A 23,772-nucleotide genomic window follows, 5' to 3' on the forward strand; every position below is an offset into this window, starting at 1 on the left:
CTTCTTTTATCTACCCTTAATAGAGGATGGTTTGGGAGAAAATGGTGTGTACAGGATTCACCTATGTACCTGCTAACATGTCTAATGTGATTTAACCAAACTGCTCCTGTTTAGTTGGGCTTTAACATCTTTTATCATTCTTTTTTTTTTTTTTTTTTTTTTTTGCCAGTCTTGGGCCTTGGACTCAGGGCCTGAGCACTGTCCCTGGCTTCTTTTTTGCTCAAGGCTAGCACTCTGCCACTTGAGCCACAGCGCCACTTCTGGCCATTTTCTATATATGTGGTGCTGGGGAATCGAACCCAGGGCTTTATGTATACGAGGCAAACACTCTTGCCACTAGGCCATATTCCCAGCCCTATCATTCTCTTTTTTAAAGTACTTTTATGGGTAGAATAATTTCTCCAAAGCTTCAAGCCCTAGCAGTCAAGTTCTCCCCCTTATTACGACCTCCCCTCCACCCCCAAGCTAGTTTTCTCACTCACTAAGAATTCATGACCAACTGCCAAAAGCTTTGTGTTAAACCTTCCTCGCCCATATACTGGGCTACTTCCAAAGCCTTACTATATTGCTCATAGACACACTGGGTTGTTATCTGCAGACTTGATTGCTTTTTTTCCTTGTGATGTAAACTTTAGAGAGATGAGCTAACCTCCTAACTATGCAGAAGGGTTACATCTTTGATCATAAGGATAAACAACAAAACAGGTCTGATTTCTGCCTTTACATGGCTCATCCACCTCAGTTACAGATACCGTGTTATTAAAAAAAACACTTTCATAGTTTGTTCCAGTAATGATTCAAAAGTCCTGTTATCCAACTCCTAGCTGTGGGGGTGAATGGTTGATACTACAATTAGGGAGGAATAAGTCTAGGCATGTTCTCTAAAACTGGGACACACGTTTTTTCCGTTTGGCAAGTGGCTGCTTAAGGCAGATAATTGCTTGCAATAACAGTATGAAAACAAGAACACAAAAGACACATGGAACATAGTGTGTGTGCGTTTGTGTGTACTTATATCATTAGGCACAACATTATTGTGTTGCCCATTTCACAAGTGTCTGTCTGGGTGAATAAAGTGCCCCCTTCATGTAGCTCCCAAAAGTCTTTTTTTTTTTTTTTCCAAGTCCTGGGGCTTGAACTCAGGGCATGAGCACTGTCCCTGGCTTCTTTTTGCTCAAGGCCAGCGCTCTGCCACTTGAGCCACAGCGCCACTTCTGGCTTTTTCTATATATGTGGTGCTAAGGAATCGAACCCGAGGGCTTCGTGCATGGTAGTCAAGCACTCTACCACGACGGCGGCGGCCCTATTCCCACCCCCTCCCAAAAGTCTTTGCCATCACAATATACATCAGCTCTGAGCAGAATGCCCTCCTATCTATAGACTCCCCCATACATTACATTCTCAAGCTGCGTTGTTCAACAGCCCACCCACCAAGTGCTAGCCCACAGAGTGGGTCTTTATCATCATCACCATCCCCATCATCACCACCATCCCCATCCCCATCATCATCGCCTACAGTAATGGGACCGGGCTATCCCTGAACTCAAGGCTAGTGCTCTGCCACTTGAGCCACAGCGCCACTTCTGGCTTTTTTTTTGGTGTTTACCTATGCTTATTTATTTTTATTAGCTACTTGTGCAAAGGGGGTGTCAATTCTGTGTGTTGGGTTATGAATGCAAGCATCTTGATCAGTGTCACCCGGCTTTTTGGTGTTTAATCGGAGCGAAGAGTCTCATGGACTTTCCTGACCTGGCTGGCTTCGGTCCTTGATCCTGGATCTTGGCCTCCTGAGTAGCTAGGATTACAGGCGCGCCTCTAACAGTGCCAGGCGGCAGGGATTTTACACCCTTTTCAGCACTAAACTAAAACCTGACCAGGAAGTCCGGATCCCACAGGGTTCTCCCTACTCCCGAATTCCGTTTATCCTAAGCCCAACAGTTAGCTCCTCGGCGGCGTCGCATCTCCCCTCGCGCTGGAGGCCCCGGGGTGGCGGTTGAGCTGAGCCAAGTAGATTGAGGGTTGTCGAAGCCGACTCAGCCCCCGGGGCCAACTGGGCCAACCAGGGCTCAAAACCCGCCTAGCAACTCATGACGATATACGTTCTCGCGCTCTGATAGGTCCACTTCAGGGGAATGCTTAACAAGTCTGTCATACCCAACGTTAGAGCCTGAAGGGACCTCTCGTGGACATCATCAGAAATGCACTCTAGAGGAGGATTTTTCCTTTTTTAAGTCAACACAATTAAGTACTTCAAAGAAAGCTCCACCAACTCACACTGACTCCTCCCCCGCTCCTTCCTCGAAGACCCGCCCCCATCCTGAACCTCGGCAGTTGATTTCTCTCCCCTTTGTTGATTCGGCCATCGGCCCTCCAGGCCTGGCATTTCCCAGAAGGCCCTGCGCCGGGTAGGGGTTTGCAGCTGCTCCGTCATCGTGCGGCCCGCCGCGAGCCCGCGCCACTCTGCAGGCCCGCCTTGGTTCCTGGTCCCTAGTGCGAGGGTTCACGCGAGGCCCCGGTCTGGGTCCCCGGACTAGGCCGCGACCCCAGGCGCCATGAAGCAGGAGGGCTCGGCGCGTCGCCGAGGCGCCGACAAGGCAAAGCCGCCTCCGGGCGGAGGGGAACAAGAGCCGCCACCCCCCTCGGCCCCTCAGGATGTGGAGATGAAAGAGGAGGCGGCAGCCGGTGGCGGCTCCACCGGGGAGGCGGACGGCAAGCCGGCGACGGCGGAGCACTCCCAGCGAGAGCTGGACACCGTCACTCTAGAGGGTACGGGAGCGGGGGTCGGGACGCGCGGCACCACCCACCGGTGACAGTGACCTGGTGACACACACGGCTTCTGTCCGGGACCCCGGCGCGGCCTCCATTGGCCCCGGCCCCTGGGATTGGGACCGGTAGTGCCGGGCCCCACCACCCCGTCCCCCGGCCACTCCAGTCCCAAACGAACCTTGCTTCCAGCCTGTGGACGACCCTTACATCGCCTTGTCCTATCGGAGGCTGGATTTAGGTCCCACTGGGTCTGGGGCCTCCCCATTCTGAGTCTTCCCTTCTGACCTACTCCAGCTCCATCCTACCTGCCTGATTTTCAGTGCCTTCTATGTGTGACTATCCCTTTAGAAAGCAGCGTGTATGAAGAAGGTCGGAGGAATCCGTTTATTTCTAAAAGTTTATGGAAGATGTCTATTGGCTTAACTACCTTAGCACAGTCCCCTACAGAGGACCATTCCTAACCTCTTGTCTTCCCCCCCCCCCCTTGTTGGTCAGGAGGCTTGAACCCAGGACCTGAGCTCTTTCTGCTCAAGGCTAGCGCTCCATCACTTCGAACCACAGGGCCACTTCCGGTTCTCTGGAGATAAAAGGTCTCGCGGACTTTCCTGCTCCGGCTAGCTTTGAACCGCGATCCTCAGATCTCAGCCTCCTGAGTAGCTAGATTTACCGATGTGAGACACCAGCGCTGGGCCAACCACCTCTTGTCTTCCTTCATAATTTCTCTAGCTGAAGTTTTTGTTTTGTTTTTTACCCATTCCCTTCAGGCCTTTACTCCCTTCTCTCTTGAACCTGGTATCTTTCTGTACTCTGGATCCAGTTGGAGCAGACTCCCTACCTGGGTTTTCTTTACTGCAGGAGAAACTACCTCAAAACATTGAGACTAGAAAGGCTATGCCCTCGGGTGGTGCTTTTAAGAATGTTACAATGTTGACTACCTCAGCTGCTACTTTAGCTGCTACTCTAAAGTCAGGCAACATAATCAGTATCTAATAACGATCCTTTTACCTAATGTAATTATAGCCAGCGACAAAGATGCCAGTCAGCATTGCCCTCTGTTTAGTTTGTGTTTATTTTAGAAGTTTTGGGAAATATGAAAAGTAACAGTGAGATTCGCCCAAGGTTAACATCCCCCTCCCCCATTGGTAGTATTAGGATTTGAACTCAAGGCTTCATACTTTCTAGGCAGGCAATCACTCTACCACCTTAGTCATGCCCCCAGCCCTTTTTATTTTGGATAGGGACTGTACTTTTTCCCTCTGGCAGTCTGGATTGTGATTGTCCTCCCTATGCTAATCTTGCAGCTAGAGTTACAAATATGGGCCACCACTTTGGACTTTATTGGTTAAGACAGAGTCTTAACTTTTTGCCTGGACTGGCCTCGAACAATAATCCTTCTGTTCTCTGCCTTCCTGACTACTGAGGAGCTGGGATTACAGATGTGAGGTGCTCTAACTGGCCAGGTTTTTTTTTATGAATTTTCAAGCTGTTCTTCCATAATTGAGATTGTTATATAGAGAGTTTGGATCAAAGTATGACTAAATATAGATGATTTTGCCTTTTTCACTTTTAGAATATGAACATAACATTCACTTTGTTCCATGAACATTTGTTGGTAGTAAACATAAACATTTGTTAAAAGTACAAATTTCGGGCTGGGGATATAGCCTAGTGGCAAGAGTGCCTGCCTCGGATACACGAGGCCCTAGGTTCGATTCCCCAGCACCACATATACAGAAAACGGCCAGAAGCGGCGCTGTGGCTCAAGTGGCAGAGTGCTAGCCTTGAGCGGGAAGAAGCCAGGGACAGTGCTCAGGCCCTGAGTCCAAGGCCCAGGACTGGCCAAAAAAAAAAAGTACAAATTTCATCTGGGCGCCGGTGGCTCATACCTATAATCCTAGCTACTCAGAAGGCTGAGATCTGAGGATAGTGGTTCAAAGCCAGCCCAGGCTTAAGACTCTTAACTACCAAACATGGTGCTGTGGTTCAACTGGTAGAGCACTAGCCTTGAGCTGAAGAGCTCAGGGACAGAGCCCAAGCCCACAGTTCAAGCCCCATGACCAACAAAAAAAAAAGTACAAGTTTTGGAATTAATCGCCCCATGTGTATGAGAGTAATAGCACCTCATTTATTGTTGCAAACATTAAAATGCTTACAACTGTGCCTGGTATATGGTAAATGCATATCAAGCCCTCCATAAATATTAGATGTTCTGTGTCTCAGACACCCTGGGCTAAGTGGAAAATATACAAAGGCAACCAAGAAACTATGTGCGTATGTGTATGTATATTTCCTTATTGCTTCACAGTTAAAGTAGTTCCAGTTTCTTGCTGTATTAGCTTTGCAGCCATCATCTTTGCTCAGGTTTTTAAATCTACTTGTATAATTTTTTCTTAAGTGTAGGTTCTCAGAATCAAACATTTCTCCCCCTAACCCCTTCCTTAGGCCAAACTCAGTGCTGTGCAGGCTTGCTTGCCCATAGCCGAGCTCTACCACTTGAGCATGCCTCCTGTCCACATTCTGCTGATGAATAGGAGATAGAATCTCAAGGACTTCCTAGGCTGGCTTCTAATCTTTATCCTCCATGTCTCAGCCCCCTGGATAGTTAGGGTTACGGATGCAAGCATTTCTAAAGTGTGTGTGTTTGTATGTGTGGGTGTGTGTGTGTGGTATATGCCAGTATTAGAGCTTGAACTCAGGGCTTGAGCTTAGCTTTTTTACTTAAGACTGGAACCACATCTCTACTTCCAGCTTTTTACTGGTTAATTGGAGATAAGAGTCAGATTTGTCTGTTTCGTCTGGCTTCTAACCTCCATCTTCAGATCCCAGCTTCCTGAGTAGCTGGGAATACTAGCCCCCAGAGCCAGTTTGCACATTTATAGTTTTTCATGCATATTTTTCAGAAAATCTGATTTATATTATAGTAGAAGAAATACCTTTTCACTGTACTGTCTTTTTTTTTTTTTTGGCCAGTCCTGGGGCTTGAACTCAGGGCCTGAGCACTGTCCATGGCTTCTTTTTGCTCAAGACTAGCACTCTGCCACTTGAGCCACAGTGCTACTTCTGGCCTTTTCTATATATGTGGTGCTGAGGAATCGAACCCAGGGCTTCATGTATACGAGGCAAGCACTCTACCCACTAGGCCATATTCCCAGCCCATGTACTGTCTTTATTTTCATCTTTAAAATACTGCTAATTTTAGTAGTATAAAACCGTTTCTAGGGCTGGGGATATGGCCTAGTGGCAAGAGTGCTTGCCTCGTATACATGAGGCCCTAGGTTCGATTCCCCAGCACCACATATACAGAAAATGGCCAGAAGTGGCGCTGTGGCTCAAGTGGCAGAGTGCTAGCCTTGAGCAAGAAGAAGCCAGGGACAGTGCTCAGGCCCTGAGTCCAAGCCCCAGGACTGGTAAAAAAAAAAAAAAACCGTTTCTAATGAAGTCTACTCTTTATGTCTATTAGCTATTTGTGTCCCTCTTCTGGTTAAGTCTATGGCAGTAGATTTTCTTTTAAATATATATATATATATACATATATATATATATATATGAGCTCTTTGTAGAATAAAAATAGGAGGAATGAAGTCAAAGTCATTTGTGTCCGAGATTTCTCTCATTGTTTATGTTTAGAAAGTGTTTCTTGTTTTGAGATCTGTGTTTCTTCTGCTTCGTTTCTTTTTTCCCCCTATTTTTCTGTCACCCTTTACCCCAGCCCTAGCTGTATTTTTTCCTTATCTCTTAGCTGTACCTAAAGTTCAATGTGCCTACTGCCTTCATAAGTATTACTGACCCTTTTAGGCCAAAGGTTGTGAGTCCCCATTCTGACCCTGCCTACCAGGCCCCTAGAACTGTGTGGCTGGAGTGGTAGGGAATGGGAGCAGCTGGACACAGCATTAGCTTTTTCTCCTCTGGTGTTCTGCAGACATCAAAGAGCATGTGAAGCAGCTGGAGAAGGCCGTCTCGGGCAAGGAGCCTCGATTTGTGTTGAGGGCCCTGCGGATGCTGCCGTCTACATCACGCCGCCTCAACCACTATGTCCTCTATAAGGCCGTGCATGGCTTCTTCACCTCAAACAATGCTACTCGAGACTTTTTGCTACTCTTTCTGGAAGAGGTGAGTGGGACAGGTCATTTTATAGGGTGTGAACTCTTTCCTTCCTGAAAACCTCTCTTCTTACTAGCGATGTCAATTCTGCTCTCCCAGCCCATGGACACAGAAGCTGATTTACAGTTCCGTCCACGCACGGGAAAAGCTGCATCAGCACCACTCCTGCCTGAAGTGGAGGCCTATCTCCAGCTTCTCATGATCATCTTCCTGATGAACAGCAAGCGCTACAAAGAGGTATCCAGGATGCTGTGATATCAATGGGTCCCAAGCTGTGCGAGGAGTTTGTGAGGGAAACTGGCCTAGTGAAGAAGAGCTGTCCCCCCAGGCATAGTAACACGCACCTATCATCCCAGTGCTCAGGAGGCTAAGACAGGAGGATTGTAACTTCGAGGCCAGCCCGGGCTACATAGCAAGACCTGTCTAAAGATGGAGCAACTATCCCCAGACTCTTTCTTCCTGTATTCCTACATGCTAATGTGCTTGACCTACATCTGGCACCATGGGAAAGGCCTGGCGATGGTCATACTGTTCCATCTGTGGCACAATAACAACATAATGGATTCCTTGATAAAAGTAAGGAGCTTGGGGACCGAAACACTCGGTTTTAATCCTGTCTGTACCTTAGGCAAATTAATTTCTATTAGTTACATGTAAAATAATATTGCCCACCTTACAAAATTGTTAGTACAACATAAAATATTGTGTTTAAAAATACATATCATGGGGATGGGAATTTAGCTTAGTGTTAGATTGCTTGCCTTGCATGCATGAAGCCCTGGGTTTGATTCCTCAGCACCACATTTACAGAAAAATCTGGAAGTGGCGCCATGGCTCAAGTGGTAAGAGTGCTAGCCTTGAGCAGAAGGAGCCCAGGGATAGTGCCCAGACCCAGAGTTCAAACCCCAGGACCTGCCAAAAAGAAAAGAAAACAAATATCCTCTGTACAGCAGAGTAGCCTTTGCAGTACTTTAATAAATGTCAGCTACTTCTATGATACTAAATAGCTCCATTTTGTAGATTTTATATTTTTCTGTGTGTGTGTGTGTGTGGTACTGTGGTACTAGGATTGAACCTAGGTCCTCTACTTACTAAGCAAGTGCTTTACCACTGAACCACACTCACTCTTGGCCCCTCCACCCCCAAAGAACAGTTTCAAATCAAACACGTGCTGAGCATTCCTAATCCAAAATGCTCCAAAGCTGGAACTTCGGTACATCAACATGATGACACAACAGGAGAGTGTCACATCTGATCCTAAGTGACAGGGTCCAGTCAACACACAGGCACCCTAAAATTACTGTGTAGAATTACCTCCGGGTATGAGGTGCAGCCCAAAGATAACTCACATGTTAATATCCTGCAAATCTAGGTGTAGAAGAAAAGAGTCCTAAATCCAAAACATTTCTGGTTTCTAGTATTTCCATTAAGGGATATTCACCTCTGGAGGACTTCTGCCATTTCCCCAGCTCCAGCCAGCTTCCTTGTCATAACCTCTTCCAAGAGGACAGGCAAGAAATGACAGTGCCCCTCTTCATTCCCTGCTTTGTTGTTTCCTTTTCTCCCCACCGTTTTGTTGACTTGTTGTGGAAGTGTTCAGCTCAGCAGTTTTTACTATACCCACAGGTGGTATAGCCATCACTACCAATTCCAGGGTATTTTTCTCACCTTAGTAACACTACACTTGTCCATCTCTTCTCCCCCAGCCCCCAAAAACCATTTGTCTGTTTCTAGTATCTATGGAGCATTTGCCTGTTACAGATATTTTATCTAAATAGAACTCTATGATATGTGGCCTTACGTCATGCCTTCTTCTACTTATGTGAATATTATGTGAATGACATCCCAGTGATGTATCACATTGTAATTTGGGGGGCTTGTTTTTTTTTGGGAGGGGGGCAGTCCTGGGCCTTGGACTCAGGGCCTGAGCACTGTCCCTGCCTTCCTTTTGCTCAAGGCTAGCACTCTGCCACTTGAGCCACAGCACCACTTCTGGCTGTTTTCTATATATGTGGTGCTGGGGAATTGAACTCAGGGCTTCATGTATATGAGGCAAGCACTCTTGCCACTAGGCCATATCCCCAGCCCCTGGGGACTTTTTTTGTTTTGTTTTAGTGGGGGGGGGGGCACCACATGCGTGCGTGCCTGCATGCCTCTGTGTGTGTGCGCGTGTACCTGTCCTGCGACTTAAACTCATGGCCTAGGCACCATCCTGAGTCTCCTTGTGCTCAAGGCTAGCATTCTACCTTTTGAGCCACATCCAGCTTTTTCTGGGAAGTTTGTTGGAGACAAAGAGTTTCATCGATTTTCATATCCAGACTGGCTTCAAACTATATTCCTTAAATCTCAGTCTTGTGAGTAGCTAGGATTACAGACATGAGCCACCAGTGCCCAACGAGTTTGTTTTTGATTGAGACAGGGTCTCCACATGTACCTAGGCTGCCCTTCAACTTACAGTCTCCTGTCTCAGCCTCTGCAGTGCTGGGATGTGCCTGGCTATGTGTGTAGGCTTTTGTGTGAACTTGTTTCCTGGTCTCTTGAGCTTGCTGGCTCATGATAACTGGGTTTAACCTCTTGAGGAACTGCCAATTGATTCTCTTCCCTGTCTCTTCAGGCACAGAAAGTCTCTGATGACCTGATGCAGAAGATCAGTACTCAGAACCGCCGGGCTCTGGACCTTGTGGCTGCAAAGTGTTACTATTATCACGCCCGAGTCTATGAGTTCCTGGACAAGCTGGATGTGGTGCGCAGGTACGGGTGGCTCTTGGGGTCAGAGCCTGGGTCATCACTACCACAGAGGTTGAGGAGCTCATAGATGGAATGTGCCCAGCGGGTAGTGGGGCAGTGGTCAGCCTGCCCTGAGCTAGGCACAGGTAACAATAAAAAAATGGAGGTGATGGCTGGCTCTAAGAATTGCCCCCCAGCTCTTCACCCCACAGCAAGGAAGGACTGAGTGGTAGGCCAGGGGAAGGGCAGGCTGGAAATGTTTTTTCTCTGCTTAAAACCTCCCTCTTTCCTTCAAGGAGAAGCTCAAGTACTCACAGGAGCTCATGAGGCCTGACATGCGCAGCCTGTTCCTGCCTCCTGCCTCACTTCTTTCTGCTCCCGAGCTCACTCGCCTCTGAGCACCGCTGACCTCCTGCAGGCTTTGCTGAAGGCAGCCTCAGGGAGTCCTGCAGGGAGCAGCTGCTTGGAATAGCTGCCCATTCCTCCCCTGTGTCCCACTGCGCTTCCCCTGCTGGCATCTTAATCCATGCTACCTTCTGTCAAGTTGTCCACAGTGCACTTACTGTGGGTCCTCTCTCTTCTCCGCTAAAGCTCCCTGAGAACAAAGTTTTATCCTTTGTGCATCTGGGAAAGCACGTCATTCAGATGACTGTTGATATTTGTTTCTAGGTGTGTTGTGTGTGTGTCTGTGTATGTGTGTGTGTTTGTGTTGGTCCTGGAGTTGAGCTCAAGGGCTGAGCATTGTCCCAGAGCTTTTGTGCTCAGGGCTAGCACTCTACCACTTGAGCGCCACCTTCTGGCCCTTTTGGTGGCTAATTGGAGATAAGTGTCTCATAGACTTTCCTGCCCAAGCTGACTTTGAACCTCCGTCCTCAAATCTCAGCCTCCTGAGTAGCTAGGATTACATGTGTGAGCCACCAGAACCAGATGACCATTGATATTTGATAAATTTGGTGAAGAGACAGTAGTCTTTAACCCATAACTTTTTTTCTGGTCCCAGGGCTTGAACTCAGGACTTCTCACTTGGCCTTTTTTGTTCTACCACTTAAGCCACGCCTCCAGTCTGTTTTTGTTTTTTTGTTTTTTTGGCCAGTCCTGGGCCTTGGACTCAGGGCCTGAGCACTGGTGTGTCCCTGGCTTCTTCCTGCTCAAGACTAGCACTCTGCCACCTGAGCCACAGCGCCCCTTCTGGCCGTTTTCCATATATGTGGTGCTGGGGAATCGAACAGAGAGCTTCATGTGTAGGAGGCAAGCACTCTTGCCACTAGGCCATATTCCCAGCCCCTGGTCTTTTTTTCTAATTAATAAAGATAAAGTCTCACATACTTGTCTGCCCAGGCTGACTTTGCCACTCCTCCTGAGTTGCTGGAATTATAGGACTGAGCCACTGGTGTCCAGTCTCTACATCTTCTTTTTCCACATCACTTTTTAAAGGACTTCAGAACGAATGATGTTGGGGGCAGGGGAGTTCAGAGTTGTAGTTTAAGACCTTTGATATCTTTTTTTTTTTTTTTCCCCATCCTGGGGCTTGAACTCAAGGCCTGAGCACTGTCCCTGGCTTCTTTTTGCTCAAGGCTAGCACTCTGCCACTTGAGCCACAGCGCCACTCACTTCTGGCTTTTTCTATATATGTGGTGCTGAGGAATCGAACCCAGGGCTTCGTGAATATGAGGCAAACACTCTACCACTAGGCCATATTCCCAGCCCCTGCCTTTTTTTTTTCTCCTTAAAGCTTCTTGCATGCCCGGCTCCGGACAGCCACCCTGCGGCATGATGCTGATGGGCAGGCCACCCTGTTGAACCTCCTGTTGCGAAATTACCTACACTACAGCTTGTATGACCAGGCCGAGAAGCTAGTGTCCAAGTCCGTGTTCCCTGAGCAGGCCAACAACAATGAGTGGGCCAGGTACCTCTACTACACAGGTGAGCAGAGGCCCTGGTCAAAAAAGCAGGTGTCTCACCCCCATTTGTTGCAAACTTTATAAGGGTTGATCCATTTGGTGCTCCAGTTCGCCAGGATTTTAGTTTCACCCGCTCTGCTTTTCTTCCACCTTCAGGGCGAATCAAAGCCATTCAGCTGGAGTACTCTGAGGCCCGGAGAACCATGACCAATGCCCTTCGCAAAGCCCCTCAGCACACAGCTGTTGGCTTCAAACAGACGGTGAGCCAAAGTTAGCATCATCTCTTCACCTCTTCCTCGTCTTGCCCATCTGATACTCCTGAAGTTGTGCTTTCCTGTTGAGGGGCTGGGAAGGGCTTTGGTACCCTGCCTTATCCCAGAAGCTGCTCCAGCTGTGAGGGTCAGGGTCATGTGTTGGCACTGTCATCAAACACTGTCTGCACTTCTGGCAACTTAACATTCAGAGCATCCTCCCAAAGAGATGAGTTTCAAGCACTGCTGACTGTCTGTGTGGGACTGGATGCTGATAAACCTCAGGCTCTTATCTGCTCCCTCGCATTTCTAGCTGGGATAGGTACACATCTTTGTGCTCCAGACTTTGTACCCAGTCTAGCCTCAAACCAAAATTCTGTGATCCTACTACTACCTAGGAATCTTGGGAGGCTGAGATCTGAGGATTACAGTTTGAGGCCAGCCTGGGCAGGAAAATCCATGAAACTTTTATCTCCAATGAATCATTCAGAAAAAAACAGAAGTGGCACTGTGACTCAAGTGGTAGAGCACTAGCCTTGAGCAAAAAGAAGTTTAAGGACAATGACCAGTGCCCAGGCTTGAGTTTAGACCCAGGACTGGCAAAAAAAAAAGCTGGATAGAATTTTCACAGAAAGACATGACTTTTCAGACACATGGTATATGCAGTAATATATTGGATTACTTCTGGAGGCTGCTGGCATCCCTTGTGGTGTGATCTCCTTCCACTTCAAAGCCAGTAGCGAGAGACTGCGCCTCCGCATCACATCACCTCACTGCAACTTCTGCTTCCCTCTCCTCCCTCTTCTACTTTCAGACACTCAGATCTTGGTCTCACCCATTACCTTAAGTCTGTTCAAGTTTCTCTCTCTCTCTCTCTCTCTCTCTCTCTCTCTCTCTCTCTCTCTCTCTCTCTCTCTCTCTCTCTCTCTCTCTCTCTCTCTCTCTCTTTGTCAGTTGTGGGGCTTGAACTCTGGGCCTGGGCACTGTCCCTGAGTTCTTCAGCTCAAGGATAGCACTCTACCACTCTGAACCACAACGCCACTTTGCCACTTGAAGTTTTCTGGTGGTTAATTGGAGATAAGAGTCTTCACAGACTTTCCTGCCTGGGCTGGCTTTGAACCACAATCCTCAGATCTCAGCCTCCTGAGTAGCTAGGATTACCAGAGTGAGCCACCAGCGCCTGGCTAGCTTGTTCAAGTTTCTATAACCAGCTGTCATACTTTGGCTAGGCGTGGTGGTATACACGCCTGTAATCTCAGCACTTGGAAGGCTGAGACAGGAGGGTTGTGAGTTGGAGACACCTGAGCTGCATTCTGAAACCCATAATCTTGAGCAGTATATACAAAATAAAAGCTTATTTCTCCCAGGTCTAGAGACTATGAAGATCACCTAAGCCCAGGAGTTCAAGACCAGCCCGGGCATAGCAAGACCTTATCTCAAGGGAGGGGGTGGGGAGGGCTTTCCCCTCTCCCAGAATTATTCGAAGGGGCAGGCGACCTCCTGGCTGAATGTGGAGGGCTGAGGTCTTTGGCTAGCTGTGGACATGATCACACTATCACCTCTCTAACAGCACTGGGTGTCTTGTGCTGCTCTGGCTCCTCCTTGGACAGCCTCACGTCGCCCCCTGTCTGTTGTTTGCCTTGCACAGTGCTGAACTCACCTTGCCAACATGAGAGGCCCACTTAGTGGACGCCATTCTGAAACACCTCATAGTTTTCCAAAGGAGAAAAGGCCTGGTTTTCTATCCACCTCACTACAGAATGGAGCCCCCTGCCCCATATTGGGGTTTGAAATGGGGGCCTTACACTTGCTAAGAAGGCACTGTACTGTTAAGAAGGCTCCTTCACCCCTACACACACACATACACACACTCGCTCCATTTTCTTCCTGCACCCGTGGGACTCCCTGTCCACTGTGTTCTCTCACCCCCTGTCCAGGTGCACAAGCTTCTGATTGTGGTGGAGCTGCTTCTCGGGGAGATCCCGGACCGGCTGCAGTTCCGCCAGCCCTCCCTTAAGCGCTCTCTCATGCCCTACTTCCTCCTCACGCAAGGTAGGCCTGTTCCCTCCCAGGACCCTCCACTGTAGCCTCCGCTTGTGCTCTGTGCGTCAGCTCACTCGCTTGTCCCCCCACAGCTGTCAGGACAGGAAATCTAGCCAAGTTCAACCTGGTCCTGGATCAGTTTGGGGAGAAGTTTCAAGCAGATGGGACCTACACCCTAATTATCCGACTACGACACAATGTGATTAAGACAGGTGCGGACCCGGGGTCTGAGCAGGACCCAGTTGGGACTTCCAGGGCCGGGGCTAACCTTGTGGGATACATGGGAAGGGCAGGCCCCCTGCCCACCCAGTGCTCCTTTCTCTCCCAGGTGTGCGCATGATCAGCCTTTCCTATTCCCGAATCTCCCTGGCTGACATTGCCCAGAAGCTACAGCTGGATAGCCCAGAAGATGCAGAATTCATTGTCGCCAAGGTAGGCTGGGTCAGGGGCAGGGAATGGGGAGAGATTAGGCAGAAGGGAATGCAGAGAGAGCAGTACCAGGTCTCCTCAGCAAGTGCTAGTGCTGTGCATCAAAGCCAGCAAGTAGCTAGAGAGGGCAGAGGTGGAACAAGAGGTTCTCAGACCTAGACAGTGGGCTTTCTTGTGACCCTTCCTCCCTGTGGGGGCCTGTAGGCCATCCGGGACGGCGTCATTGAGGCCAGCATCAACCATGAGAAGGGCTACGTCCAGTCCAAGGAGATGATTGATATCTACTCCACCCGGGAGCCCCAGCTGGCCTTCCATCAGCGCATCTCCTTCTGCCTGGACATCCACAACATGTCGGTCAAGGTGAGTGGCCCTTGCTGTGGTGTTAGGCTTGGCAGCAAGTGCCCCTCCCCGTGTACCCCTGGATTCCTAGGGAGACTGACTGGGTTTGTGGCCCAGTTTCCAGCCCATTTCTAAGCTGAAGGGCCAGACAGGGGTGCAGGGGGAACTCTGTCCAGGTCCAGACAGGTGCAGGAGGACTCCGTCCAGGTCCAGACAGGTGAGGGAAGACTCCGTGCAGGTCCACAGCCAACCTCTTGCTGGTGGGCCTGCAGTGGCTTCTGTAGTTCAGAAGGGCCGTGGCCAGCAGGGAGGGGTTCTGTGCACTGTGGAGCTGATGGGAAGGAAGAGTCCCTGCTCCACCTGCTTGCTGGGTGGGCGAGACTAAATTGAAGTTCCCTTGTAAAGGCATTTCAAAGCCCAAATCGTGTAAAATGTAAGGATGCGTTCTGGTTTCACAAAGGTTATAAGTCTCTGCTCTGCCAAGCACTGAGTGTGGCGCTATTATTTTGCCCCGATGTTTTTGGGGATTTTTCCCTGTCTTCCAGTAAACCGGGGATGTTTGTCTTGCTTAGATCAGCCAAAGCCGCACTCAGCATGATGCACAAGGCACTTTAGATCTGGTCCCAGCTCCCAGTGCCTCAAGCTGGGCCTTTCCACATGGGAGCCCTTGGTCTGGAAGGCTTCTCCTTCATCTCTAAACCAGTGTGTCCTTCCCCCTCTCCTTCCTGCCTAGTCAGCAGGGGCAGTCATTTACCCCTTCCCGGTACTCATTCTCGCTTCTGCACCCGGCTTGCGCCATGCTTCCCGCAGTGGGGGAAGGGCCTTCCCGGGCCTGGGGTGTTGGGGACACGGAAGGGGTGTGTCAACTGACTGCCCTTCTCTGCTCCTCTCCTTCCATCCTGCTGCCTCCCAGGCCATGCGGTTTCCTCCCAAATCATACAACAAGGACTTGGAGTCTGCAGAGGTGAGCATCCCTTGGGCAAGACCAAAAGGTTGACCTTCCACACCGAGAGGGAGAGGGGCCTGGAACTGGGCAGCCTCCGGCCCTGGGGGAGGCGTTCAGGGAACAAGCTGGACCAGCCCTCATCCCGCTCTCTCTCCAGGAACGGCGTGAGCGCGAGCAGCAGGACTTGGAGTTTGCCAAGGAGATGGCAGAAGATGACGACGACAGCTTCCCTTGAGCTGGGGGGCTGGGGAGGGGTGAGGGTGAGTGGGGACCGGCTCTGTCTTTCCCATTTGGGCATTTGGGGGGTCCCTTGCCCAGGGAGCTGGCCCCCTTTTCCTCCACACAGTTCACAGACTGCATCCATGCAAGGGTGAAGGGTGCTGGGAGCCGGCCACCCCGCCTCACTCCCGTGCCCCTCTCCAGCCAGTGACATGGCCCGCCACGGGCAGGAGGGCGGGTGGGCGGGCGGGCGGCCTCCAGGGCAGGGGCCTGCCTGGACGCGAGGGCAGAGGAGGGGACGGACAGACCCATGGATTAGGGCCTGCAGTTGGGAAATGTTGGGTTGTATGTTTTCTGAAGCTTCAATTATGATTTTTAAACAATAAAAAGTTCTCCAAAGCTCTGTACATCTCATCGTTTGCTATGCCTTGCTCCCTTGTGGCTGTGATATTGACAGGCCCATATTTTTTTTTTTCCTTTTCTTTTAATGCCAGTACTGGGACTTGAACTCAGGGCCTGGGCACTATCCCTGAGCTATTTCGCTCCAGGCTATCACTCTTCACGTTAGGGGGTTTTGGTGTTTAATTGGATATGAGTCTCATGAGCTTTCTTGTCCAGGCTGGCTTCAAACTGCGACCCTCAGATCTCAGCCTGAATAGCTAGGGTTACAGGTATGATTTTTTTTTTCCCTTGGTTTCCAAGTCCTAACCCCAAGTGTGGTCTGAGAACCCAGTTTGTCTGCCAGAAGAAAAGCCAAGGAGGTAAGGAGGCCTTAAACTTGGGTCTGAAGGGTAGGGTTTGCTCTTTACCTAACTGGCCCTCAGGCAGTAGGCAGATTGCTACACATTTGCCCCTTTCCCACATGTGTCAAACACAGGAGGGGTGCCTCCTAGTTCCTAAAATCAGGAGCCCTGCATGAGGTTCAAAAAGAGCAAGCATGAGACCTCACACAGTGTACAGAAGTGAGCAGAGAGCAGGTAGAGTGGGAGACCGTGGGCTGGGAGATGGGCTGCTTGCTAACTAAACATGGAGTCAGGAGGGCTTCCCGTGTGCTCCCCACCAACCCCAGCCACAAATGATTGCCAGAGTTACTCCATTCTCTGGCTGGCCCTTAGAACACTGATGTACATCTTCTTTTTTCTTGCCAGGCCCAAGCTACTCACTGAAACCCTGGTTTCTATCTCTCCCCACATCCTTGAAGCTAATGCTGCCTTGGATTCATGGAAGTCTTGAGGTTGGCAGGAAGCGACACCACTTCCTGTTACCCAGTTCCCCCTGTGGTCTGCAGAAGACAGACATCATGCTATTGAATGTCTTTCCCTCTTTATCCTTTGATTTTTGCTGACCCAATAAAAGATTCATTACATCTCGAATTCCTTTCCAGGCGGGGCAACTCAGGGGCATGAACATCAGGCTCGTCCTGAGTCTTCAGGACCTGCGTGTGAGTTGAGGTGGGGCCGGGGCCCCAGGCATGCTGGATGCTGACAGCACATTCTCAGGCCTGTTAGATCCTGTGATCAGGGAGGAGGCTGGTACACACAGGGCAGGTGTGACTGCCCTAGCTCTTCTGCTTAACACTTCCAGTTATATAATATTCTTGGTGCCCAGCGCACTGAAATCATGTCTTAAAGTTACGTGAGCCAGTGTCTCAGCCCCTTTCTTGGTTGGGAAGGTACATTGTCATGGAGTTTGCCATGATTTTCTAGTTCTAGTGTTCTGGAGTCTAGGCTATCTTTCTGATTACTCATTCACTGTCTGGAAGTTTGGGTTTTGTTTTGTTTCTTTCCTTTGTTTGTCTTGTTTTTGTTTTTGTTGTTGTTGTTTTGTTTTGTTTTGGCCATCTTGGGCCTTGGACTCAGGGCCTGAGCACTGTCCCTGGCTTCTTTTTGCTCAAGGCTAGCACTCTACCACTTGAGCCATAGCACCACTTCTGGCTTTCTCTATATATGTGATGTTGAGGAATCAAACCCAGGGCTTCATGTATATGAGGCGAGTACTGTAGGCCATATTCCCAGCCCTGTTTCTTTCCTTATACTTTTTTTGTGCTGGTACTGGGGCTTGAATTCAGGGACCTGTGCTCTTGGTTGGCTTTATTCCTCAAGGCTGGTGCTTGACCATTTGTACCACATCTCTACTTTCAGCTTTTTGCTGGTTAGAGATAAGGGTCAAGTTTGTCTGTCTCTGAGCTGGCTTTGAACCTGGATCTTCAGATCTTAGGCTCCTGCAAGCTGCTGGTACCCAGCATGGAAATTTCTTGTCATTCCTTCCCACTAGCCTGGTTTTTTATTTCCTAGAGAAATTGAGTATCATTTTCATGTTTGGAGAGTTCTTTATTTTCTACCTTTTGTTTTGGGTTTTTATTTTTCCTTAATTTGAAAACTATATGAAGTACAAAAGTTAGGCTGAGCCAGACATCTGTGGCTCACACCTGTAATCCTAGCTATTCAGGAGTCTGAGCTCTAAGAATCATGGTTCAAAACCAATCCAGGCAGGAAGGTCTGTGAGTCTCTTATCCCCAGTTAATCACACACACACACACACACACACACACACACACACACACCCGAAGTGAAGCTGTGGCTCATAAAAAAGCTTAGGGACAGCGCCTTGGCCCTGAGTTCAAGCCCCAGGACTGGCACAAAACAAACTAAACAGAAAATTATCCCACAATAATAATAAAGTAATCATTTTGAAGGCTAATTTTTGTATTTCTAGTTTGTTTTATTTTATTTATTTTTTTTTTTTTGGCCAGTCCTGGGGCTTGGACTCAGGGCCTGAGCACTGTCCCTGGCTTCTTTTTGCTCAAGGCTAGCACTCTGCCACTTGAGCCACAGCGCCACTTCTGGCCATTTTCTGTATATGTGGTGCTGGGGAATTGAACCCAGGGCCTCAAGTACACGAGGCAAGCACTCTTGCCACTAGGCCATATCCCCAGCCCCTTGTTTTGTGTTTGTTTTTTTTTTTTTTTTGTAGCAGGGATTGACCCTAGAAACTGGTGTATGCTAGCTTCGAAGTGTGATCCTCGGGTCTCAGCCACCGGAGTAGCTGGGATCACAAGCGTGAGCTGCCGCTGGCACCCTGCTGTTTGTTTTTTTGTTTTGTTTTGTTTTTTGGCCAGTCCTGGGGCTTGGACTCAGGGCTTGAGCACTGTCCCTGGCTTCTTTTTGCTCAAGGCTAGCACTCTGCCACTTGAGCCACAGCGCCACTTCTGGCTGTTTTCTGTATATGTGGTGCTGGGGAATTGAACCCAGGGCCTCATGTATAGGAGGCAAGCATTCTTGCCACTACGCCATATCCACAGCCCCGTTTCTTGAGACCTGGTCTCACTATGCACCATCAGACTGGCCACCAGCTCACAGTCCTGCCTCTGTCCTCTAAGGACTTGGGTAACAGATGCACCACACCCAGCTGTGCAATCTATTTGTTTTGGGGCTTTTTTTTTTGCCAGTCCTGGGGCTTGAACTCAGGGCCTGAGCACTGTCCCTGGCTTCTTTTTTGCTCGAGGCTAGCACTCTACCACTTGAGCCACAGCACCACTTCCGGCTTTTTCTGTGGAGCTGAGGAATCGAACCCAGGGTTTCATGTATGCCAGGTAAGCACTCTACCACTAGGCCATATTCCCAGCCCCCTGTGCAATGTATTTTTACCAACAAAGAAAACATTACAGATAAGCTGGAAGTCCAGGTAGTTTCCTTCCCGCAGGCAGCCACTCCTGTGAATTCTGTGGGTGGCCTTAAGTGGTTTTATATATTTTCACTGCCAAATAGCATATTGAGTTTCTCAGTGTTTATAGATGGGGTGTCACCCAGAAGGAACTCAGTGCATTGTTCAGAGACCTGAGCATGTTGAGGCCCAGGCTCGGCACTGAGAATACGGCTGAGGAAAACCAGCCAGCCCCTTCCCCATGGAGGCGCCACCATGGGGAGGAGGTGGCGGCAGGGAGGCAGATGTGCTGGGGAAAAGACCACCACGTGGCCCCTTCATGCCGAAGGACTACAAAGAAGGCTGCAAAGAGCAGCTTTGTTTGCCTATTGTCACACATACCCTGTGCGCAGTCCTCCAGGTAGAACTGTGAAGAACCGTGGAGGCCACACGTATGACACTGTACGCATCCTCCCGCAGCTTGCAGTCCTCTCTGAGTAACTTCCACCCACCAGTACGCTGCAAATGCTATGCACACGTGCAGCCAGGTGAGTATATGATCAGTATCACCTAATTTTTCCCAATATTTTCCATCTGAGGTGGATGGAACCCCCAGATGCAGAGCCCAGGATACAGAGCAAGCCGAACATAATGCAAACTCAAAGGGACCTGGCAGCATTTTTTTTTTTTTTTTGCCAGTTCCAGAGCTTGAACTCAGGGCCTCAGGTTCTTGCTCAGCTTTCTTGCTCACAAATGGTGCTTGTCCACTTGAGCCATACCTCTAGTTGGGCACTTGAGCTGGTGAATTAGAGATAGAGTCCCATGGGCTTTCCAGTGCAGGCTGACTTGGAACCACGATTCTCTAGGCCTCAGCCTCCTGAGTAGCTAGGTTTACAAGTGGGAGCCACCAGTGTCCTCCGCAGGTAGCGAATTATTTAGGCCTGTGGGGCCAGTCTCTGTGACAATGCCTCAATTCTAGCTTTCTAGCACAAAAAGCTATAAACAGTATGTAAATGAATTCTTTTTGGACACAAGAATTTGAATTTTAAATGATTTTGCATGTTATAAAATATTCTTTTGATATTTCCCCTAACCATTTTAAAAATATACAAGCCATTCCTAACTTTGGGTGTACGTAGCTCAGCTCAAAGGACCTCGTCTGCTCTGAGGAGTGGAAAGCCTCAGCTCCCACGGCACTCTTAGGCTGAGCTCCGGGATTGGGATGCCAAGCTAGCTTGAGTAGGAAAGCCTCCATGAGATCGTTATCTCCAATTAACTACCAAAAAGCCAGAAAGGGGGCTATGGCTCCGCTGGTAGAATGCAGTGCTGACCTTGAGCAAAAATCCTCAGGGATAGAGCCAAGTGTTCCATTCCTGTAATCCTAACTACTCAGAAGGCTGAGATCTGAGCATCGAAGTTCAAAGCCAGCCCAGGCAGGAAAGCCCCCCCTGAGACTTTTATCCCCAATTAACCACTCCAAAACTGGAAGTGGTGCTGTGACTCAAAATACTAGAATGCTAGCCTGAGCAAAAGAGCTCAGGGACAGCACCCAGGCCCTGAGTTCAGGCCCCATGACCAACTAAAAACAAATCTCCGGGATAGCACTCAGGCCCTGAGTTCAAGTTCCAGGACCAGTGCATGCACACATACTCATGCATACACACATACAAACACACACACACACACAAGTCCTCATCATAGTTTATGCTTATTTCCAATCAAGGTGACTACAAAGAGGTTTTGCAATCCAGACTCCAGCAATCAATAGGAGTTTCTCCAGATCCCTTAGAAAAATGCTGAGTCAATGGGCTGGGAATATGGCCTAGTGGCAAGAGTGCTTACCTCACATACATGAAGCCCTGGGTTCAGTTCCTCAGCACCACCAGAAGTGGCGCTGTGGCTCAAGTGGCAGAGTGCTAGCCTTGAGCAAAAAGAAGCCAGGTACTGTCAGTGCTCAGGCCCTGAGCTCAAGCCCCAGGACTCGCCAAAAAAAAAACAACCTGAGTCGAGTATCAGATGGAAACAGGAAAAGTAAGGGGAGGTTCCCAGGAATTCTGATTCAAGTATCTGAAGCCAGGCACTGGTGGCTCCTAATCCTAGCTACTCAAGAGGCTGGGACTCAAGGATCATAGTTCAAGATAGCCCAGGCAGACAAATCCATGAGACTCTCATCTCCAAGTAAGAATGTGAGGCCTTGGGTTTAAGCTCAGTGTTGGCACACACACATGCACGTGCAGACACACATATCTGAAAGTAAACTTGGAAATGTAGCTCAGTAGTAGAACACTGACATGATAATCAAAATGCCCTGGGGCTACTCAGGCACCAGTTAGCTCACATCTATAATCCTAGCTAGTCAGGAGGCTGAGTTCTGAGGATCAGTTCAACGCCAGCCCTGACAAGGCAAGTCTATGACTCATCTCTAATTGACCACCAGAAAACCAGACGTGGCACTGTGGCTCAGCGTGGTAGAGTGCTAGCGAAGTGAAAAAGATGAAGGACAGCGCCCAGTTCCTGAGTTCACGCCCATGACTGAAGAGAAAAGAAAAGCCCTAGGTTCAATGGTTAACACTACAAAAATATTGCGAATGCCTTTGTAAAGTTGGAACAGTGGGACGCTGTCAAGCCAGGCCCTGCCTCTTTGTAGATCCTTTTACCCTCTGAGCGTCCAGTCCACTTCTGCCCATGTGTCACAGAGATTGGTAATTAGTCTTTGTTCTCTGTATTCTTCCACAGGTGGGACTCTAGTCTGGATTGAGTGATCACCTGAGCTGCACCTGTGTCCCAGCAGCATCACAGGACAAACTTGCTTAGGAAGACTACCCACTCACAAATCCTGCCTGAGTAGCTCTGTGGCCCTGTGCAAGGCCTCCCCTCTTCTACAACATACCAGCTAGTTGAGAGGATGAAATGACAAAAGGATAATGATAAACACACACACACACACACACACACACACTGGCACCTGACATATAAGAGGTACCCAGTAGCTGAAGAACGGAAATCTCCTGTTCTCCGGGAAACTGACATTCTGTTAATCACTCTTCTAATCTGAAGGAACTGGGCACCCACCTAGCTGAGACAGAGCAATAGGATTGGGGAGACAGATTTCCCCAGGTGATGGCCCTGTCAGCCATGGCCACCAGAGGGCACCCCAGACCCAGGGATGGCCCCACCCATACACATTATCCAGAAATAGCTCTTCCTCCACATGAGGAGTGGGTGGAGGTAAATTAGTTCAGAAAGTGACAGCCTGGGGTGCAGTCAGTCAGACTAGGGAGGCCCCATGGCCTGCAGCCCATTAAAAAAACAAACAAACTGAGGCAGAGGCCAGATTGTAACTCCAATTTAGGGCAAACACTTCCCTCTCCAGCCCCGGTTCACAGGTTGGGCCAGAATCCCTTGCAAATAACAGGAGCACTACAGGGTTCCAGAAGATGGGGGCTGTTTCTTCTTTCCCATTCCAGTCCACATCCACATCCACCTCTGGGCTGCCCACTTTGGCTGCCAGCCTCTCAAATGGAGTAGCAGCTACCAGAGAAGCCAGAGGTCCCAAATTCCGAATTCCAAAGCCCCAGGGCTGTGGTGACATAGGGGGTAAAACCCCCAGGGTGTAGTGTGCAAGGGAAGTAGAAGGGCAAGGCCAGCAGAGCAGAGAGCCCCAAAGGGTCTTGATTCATTCATTCAGGACAGATATCCGGTTTCCTCTGACTGGTCTGCCGGGATCTAGGGGCTTAGCCAAGTGAGTCATGGGAGGGAGGGGGGATATTGGGAAGTTCCCCGGCTAATCAGCTCCAAATGTGTGACCGTCCTACCCAAGTGTGGGGTGGGCACAGGAGACCCCACTATCCCCCCCTTAGGCCCTTGCTACTGCAGGAGACTGCCTCCTGGCAGTTGGTGCACAAGAATGAGGACAACTAGGCTCTTCCCTTCCACCTAGGGTACAGGTGGCTTGAGGGGCACAGGGGGCTGCCTCAAATGTCTGCCAGAGGAGGGAAGGAAGCAGCCTCTGGAAACTGACCCCTTCCCTAGGGCCCTGACCAGCCTCCAGCTAGCCTCAGGACTGAAGCAGCAGCTAAGCTTCTGTTTCTCTGCCCTCATCAAACCTATGGGGTCAGCAGCAGGCCTGGGGGAGGGGAGGCTGGTGGGGGGAGGGCAGATGACACCAAGGAAGGATGAGAGATTCCATAATTTCACAAAACTTTCGCAAACTATTTTTTGGTCCCACCCACCCCCTGCATTGTCCTGGACATGAAATTTGCATAAATCCTAGGAAGTTATTACTAAGCCTTAGTGGCCACAAACGCAGGTAATTTCCTCCTGGGACTCCAAGGGGTTATGTATAAAGCCTTCTGAAACCTGGGCCTTCCCAGAGCCCAGAGCTTGCAGCCCAGATTGCTCAGGACCC

General features: G+C 49.5%; 1 protein-coding gene across 2 annotated transcripts; it reads left to right on the top strand.

Moving 5' to 3' along the window:
• The first annotated feature begins 2,376 nt into the window (after nucleotides 1-2,376).
• Nucleotides 2,377-17,088, top strand: Psmd3 (proteasome 26S subunit, non-ATPase 3). 2 transcript variants are annotated; one of them, XM_048365862.1, is made up of 13 exons: nucleotides 2,377-2,766; nucleotides 6,686-6,876; nucleotides 6,967-7,104; nucleotides 9,482-9,618; nucleotides 11,327-11,517; nucleotides 11,652-11,755; nucleotides 13,684-13,798; nucleotides 13,882-14,001; nucleotides 14,118-14,221; nucleotides 14,423-14,578; nucleotides 15,471-15,521; nucleotides 15,661-16,699; nucleotides 16,871-17,088. In XM_048365862.1, exons 1-12 carry the CDS (start codon nucleotides 2,553-2,555, stop codon nucleotides 15,736-15,738), a joined length of 1,599 nt encoding a protein of 532 aa, XP_048221819.1. In that variant the 5' UTR covers nucleotides 2,377-2,552; the 3' UTR covers nucleotides 15,739-16,699; nucleotides 16,871-17,088. The 2 variants fall into 2 exon arrangements, with proteins under 2 accessions (XP_048221819.1, XP_048221820.1); XM_048365863.1 differs by having other exon boundaries at nucleotides 2,384-2,766; nucleotides 15,661-16,483.
• Nucleotides 17,089-23,772: the final 6,684 nt, after the last annotated feature.

Source organism: Perognathus longimembris, chromosome 17, assembly GCF_023159225.1.
Source record: "Perognathus longimembris pacificus isolate PPM17 chromosome 17, ASM2315922v1, whole genome shotgun sequence".
NCBI classification, from domain to species: Eukaryota; Metazoa; Chordata; class Mammalia; order Rodentia; family Heteromyidae; genus Perognathus; species Perognathus longimembris.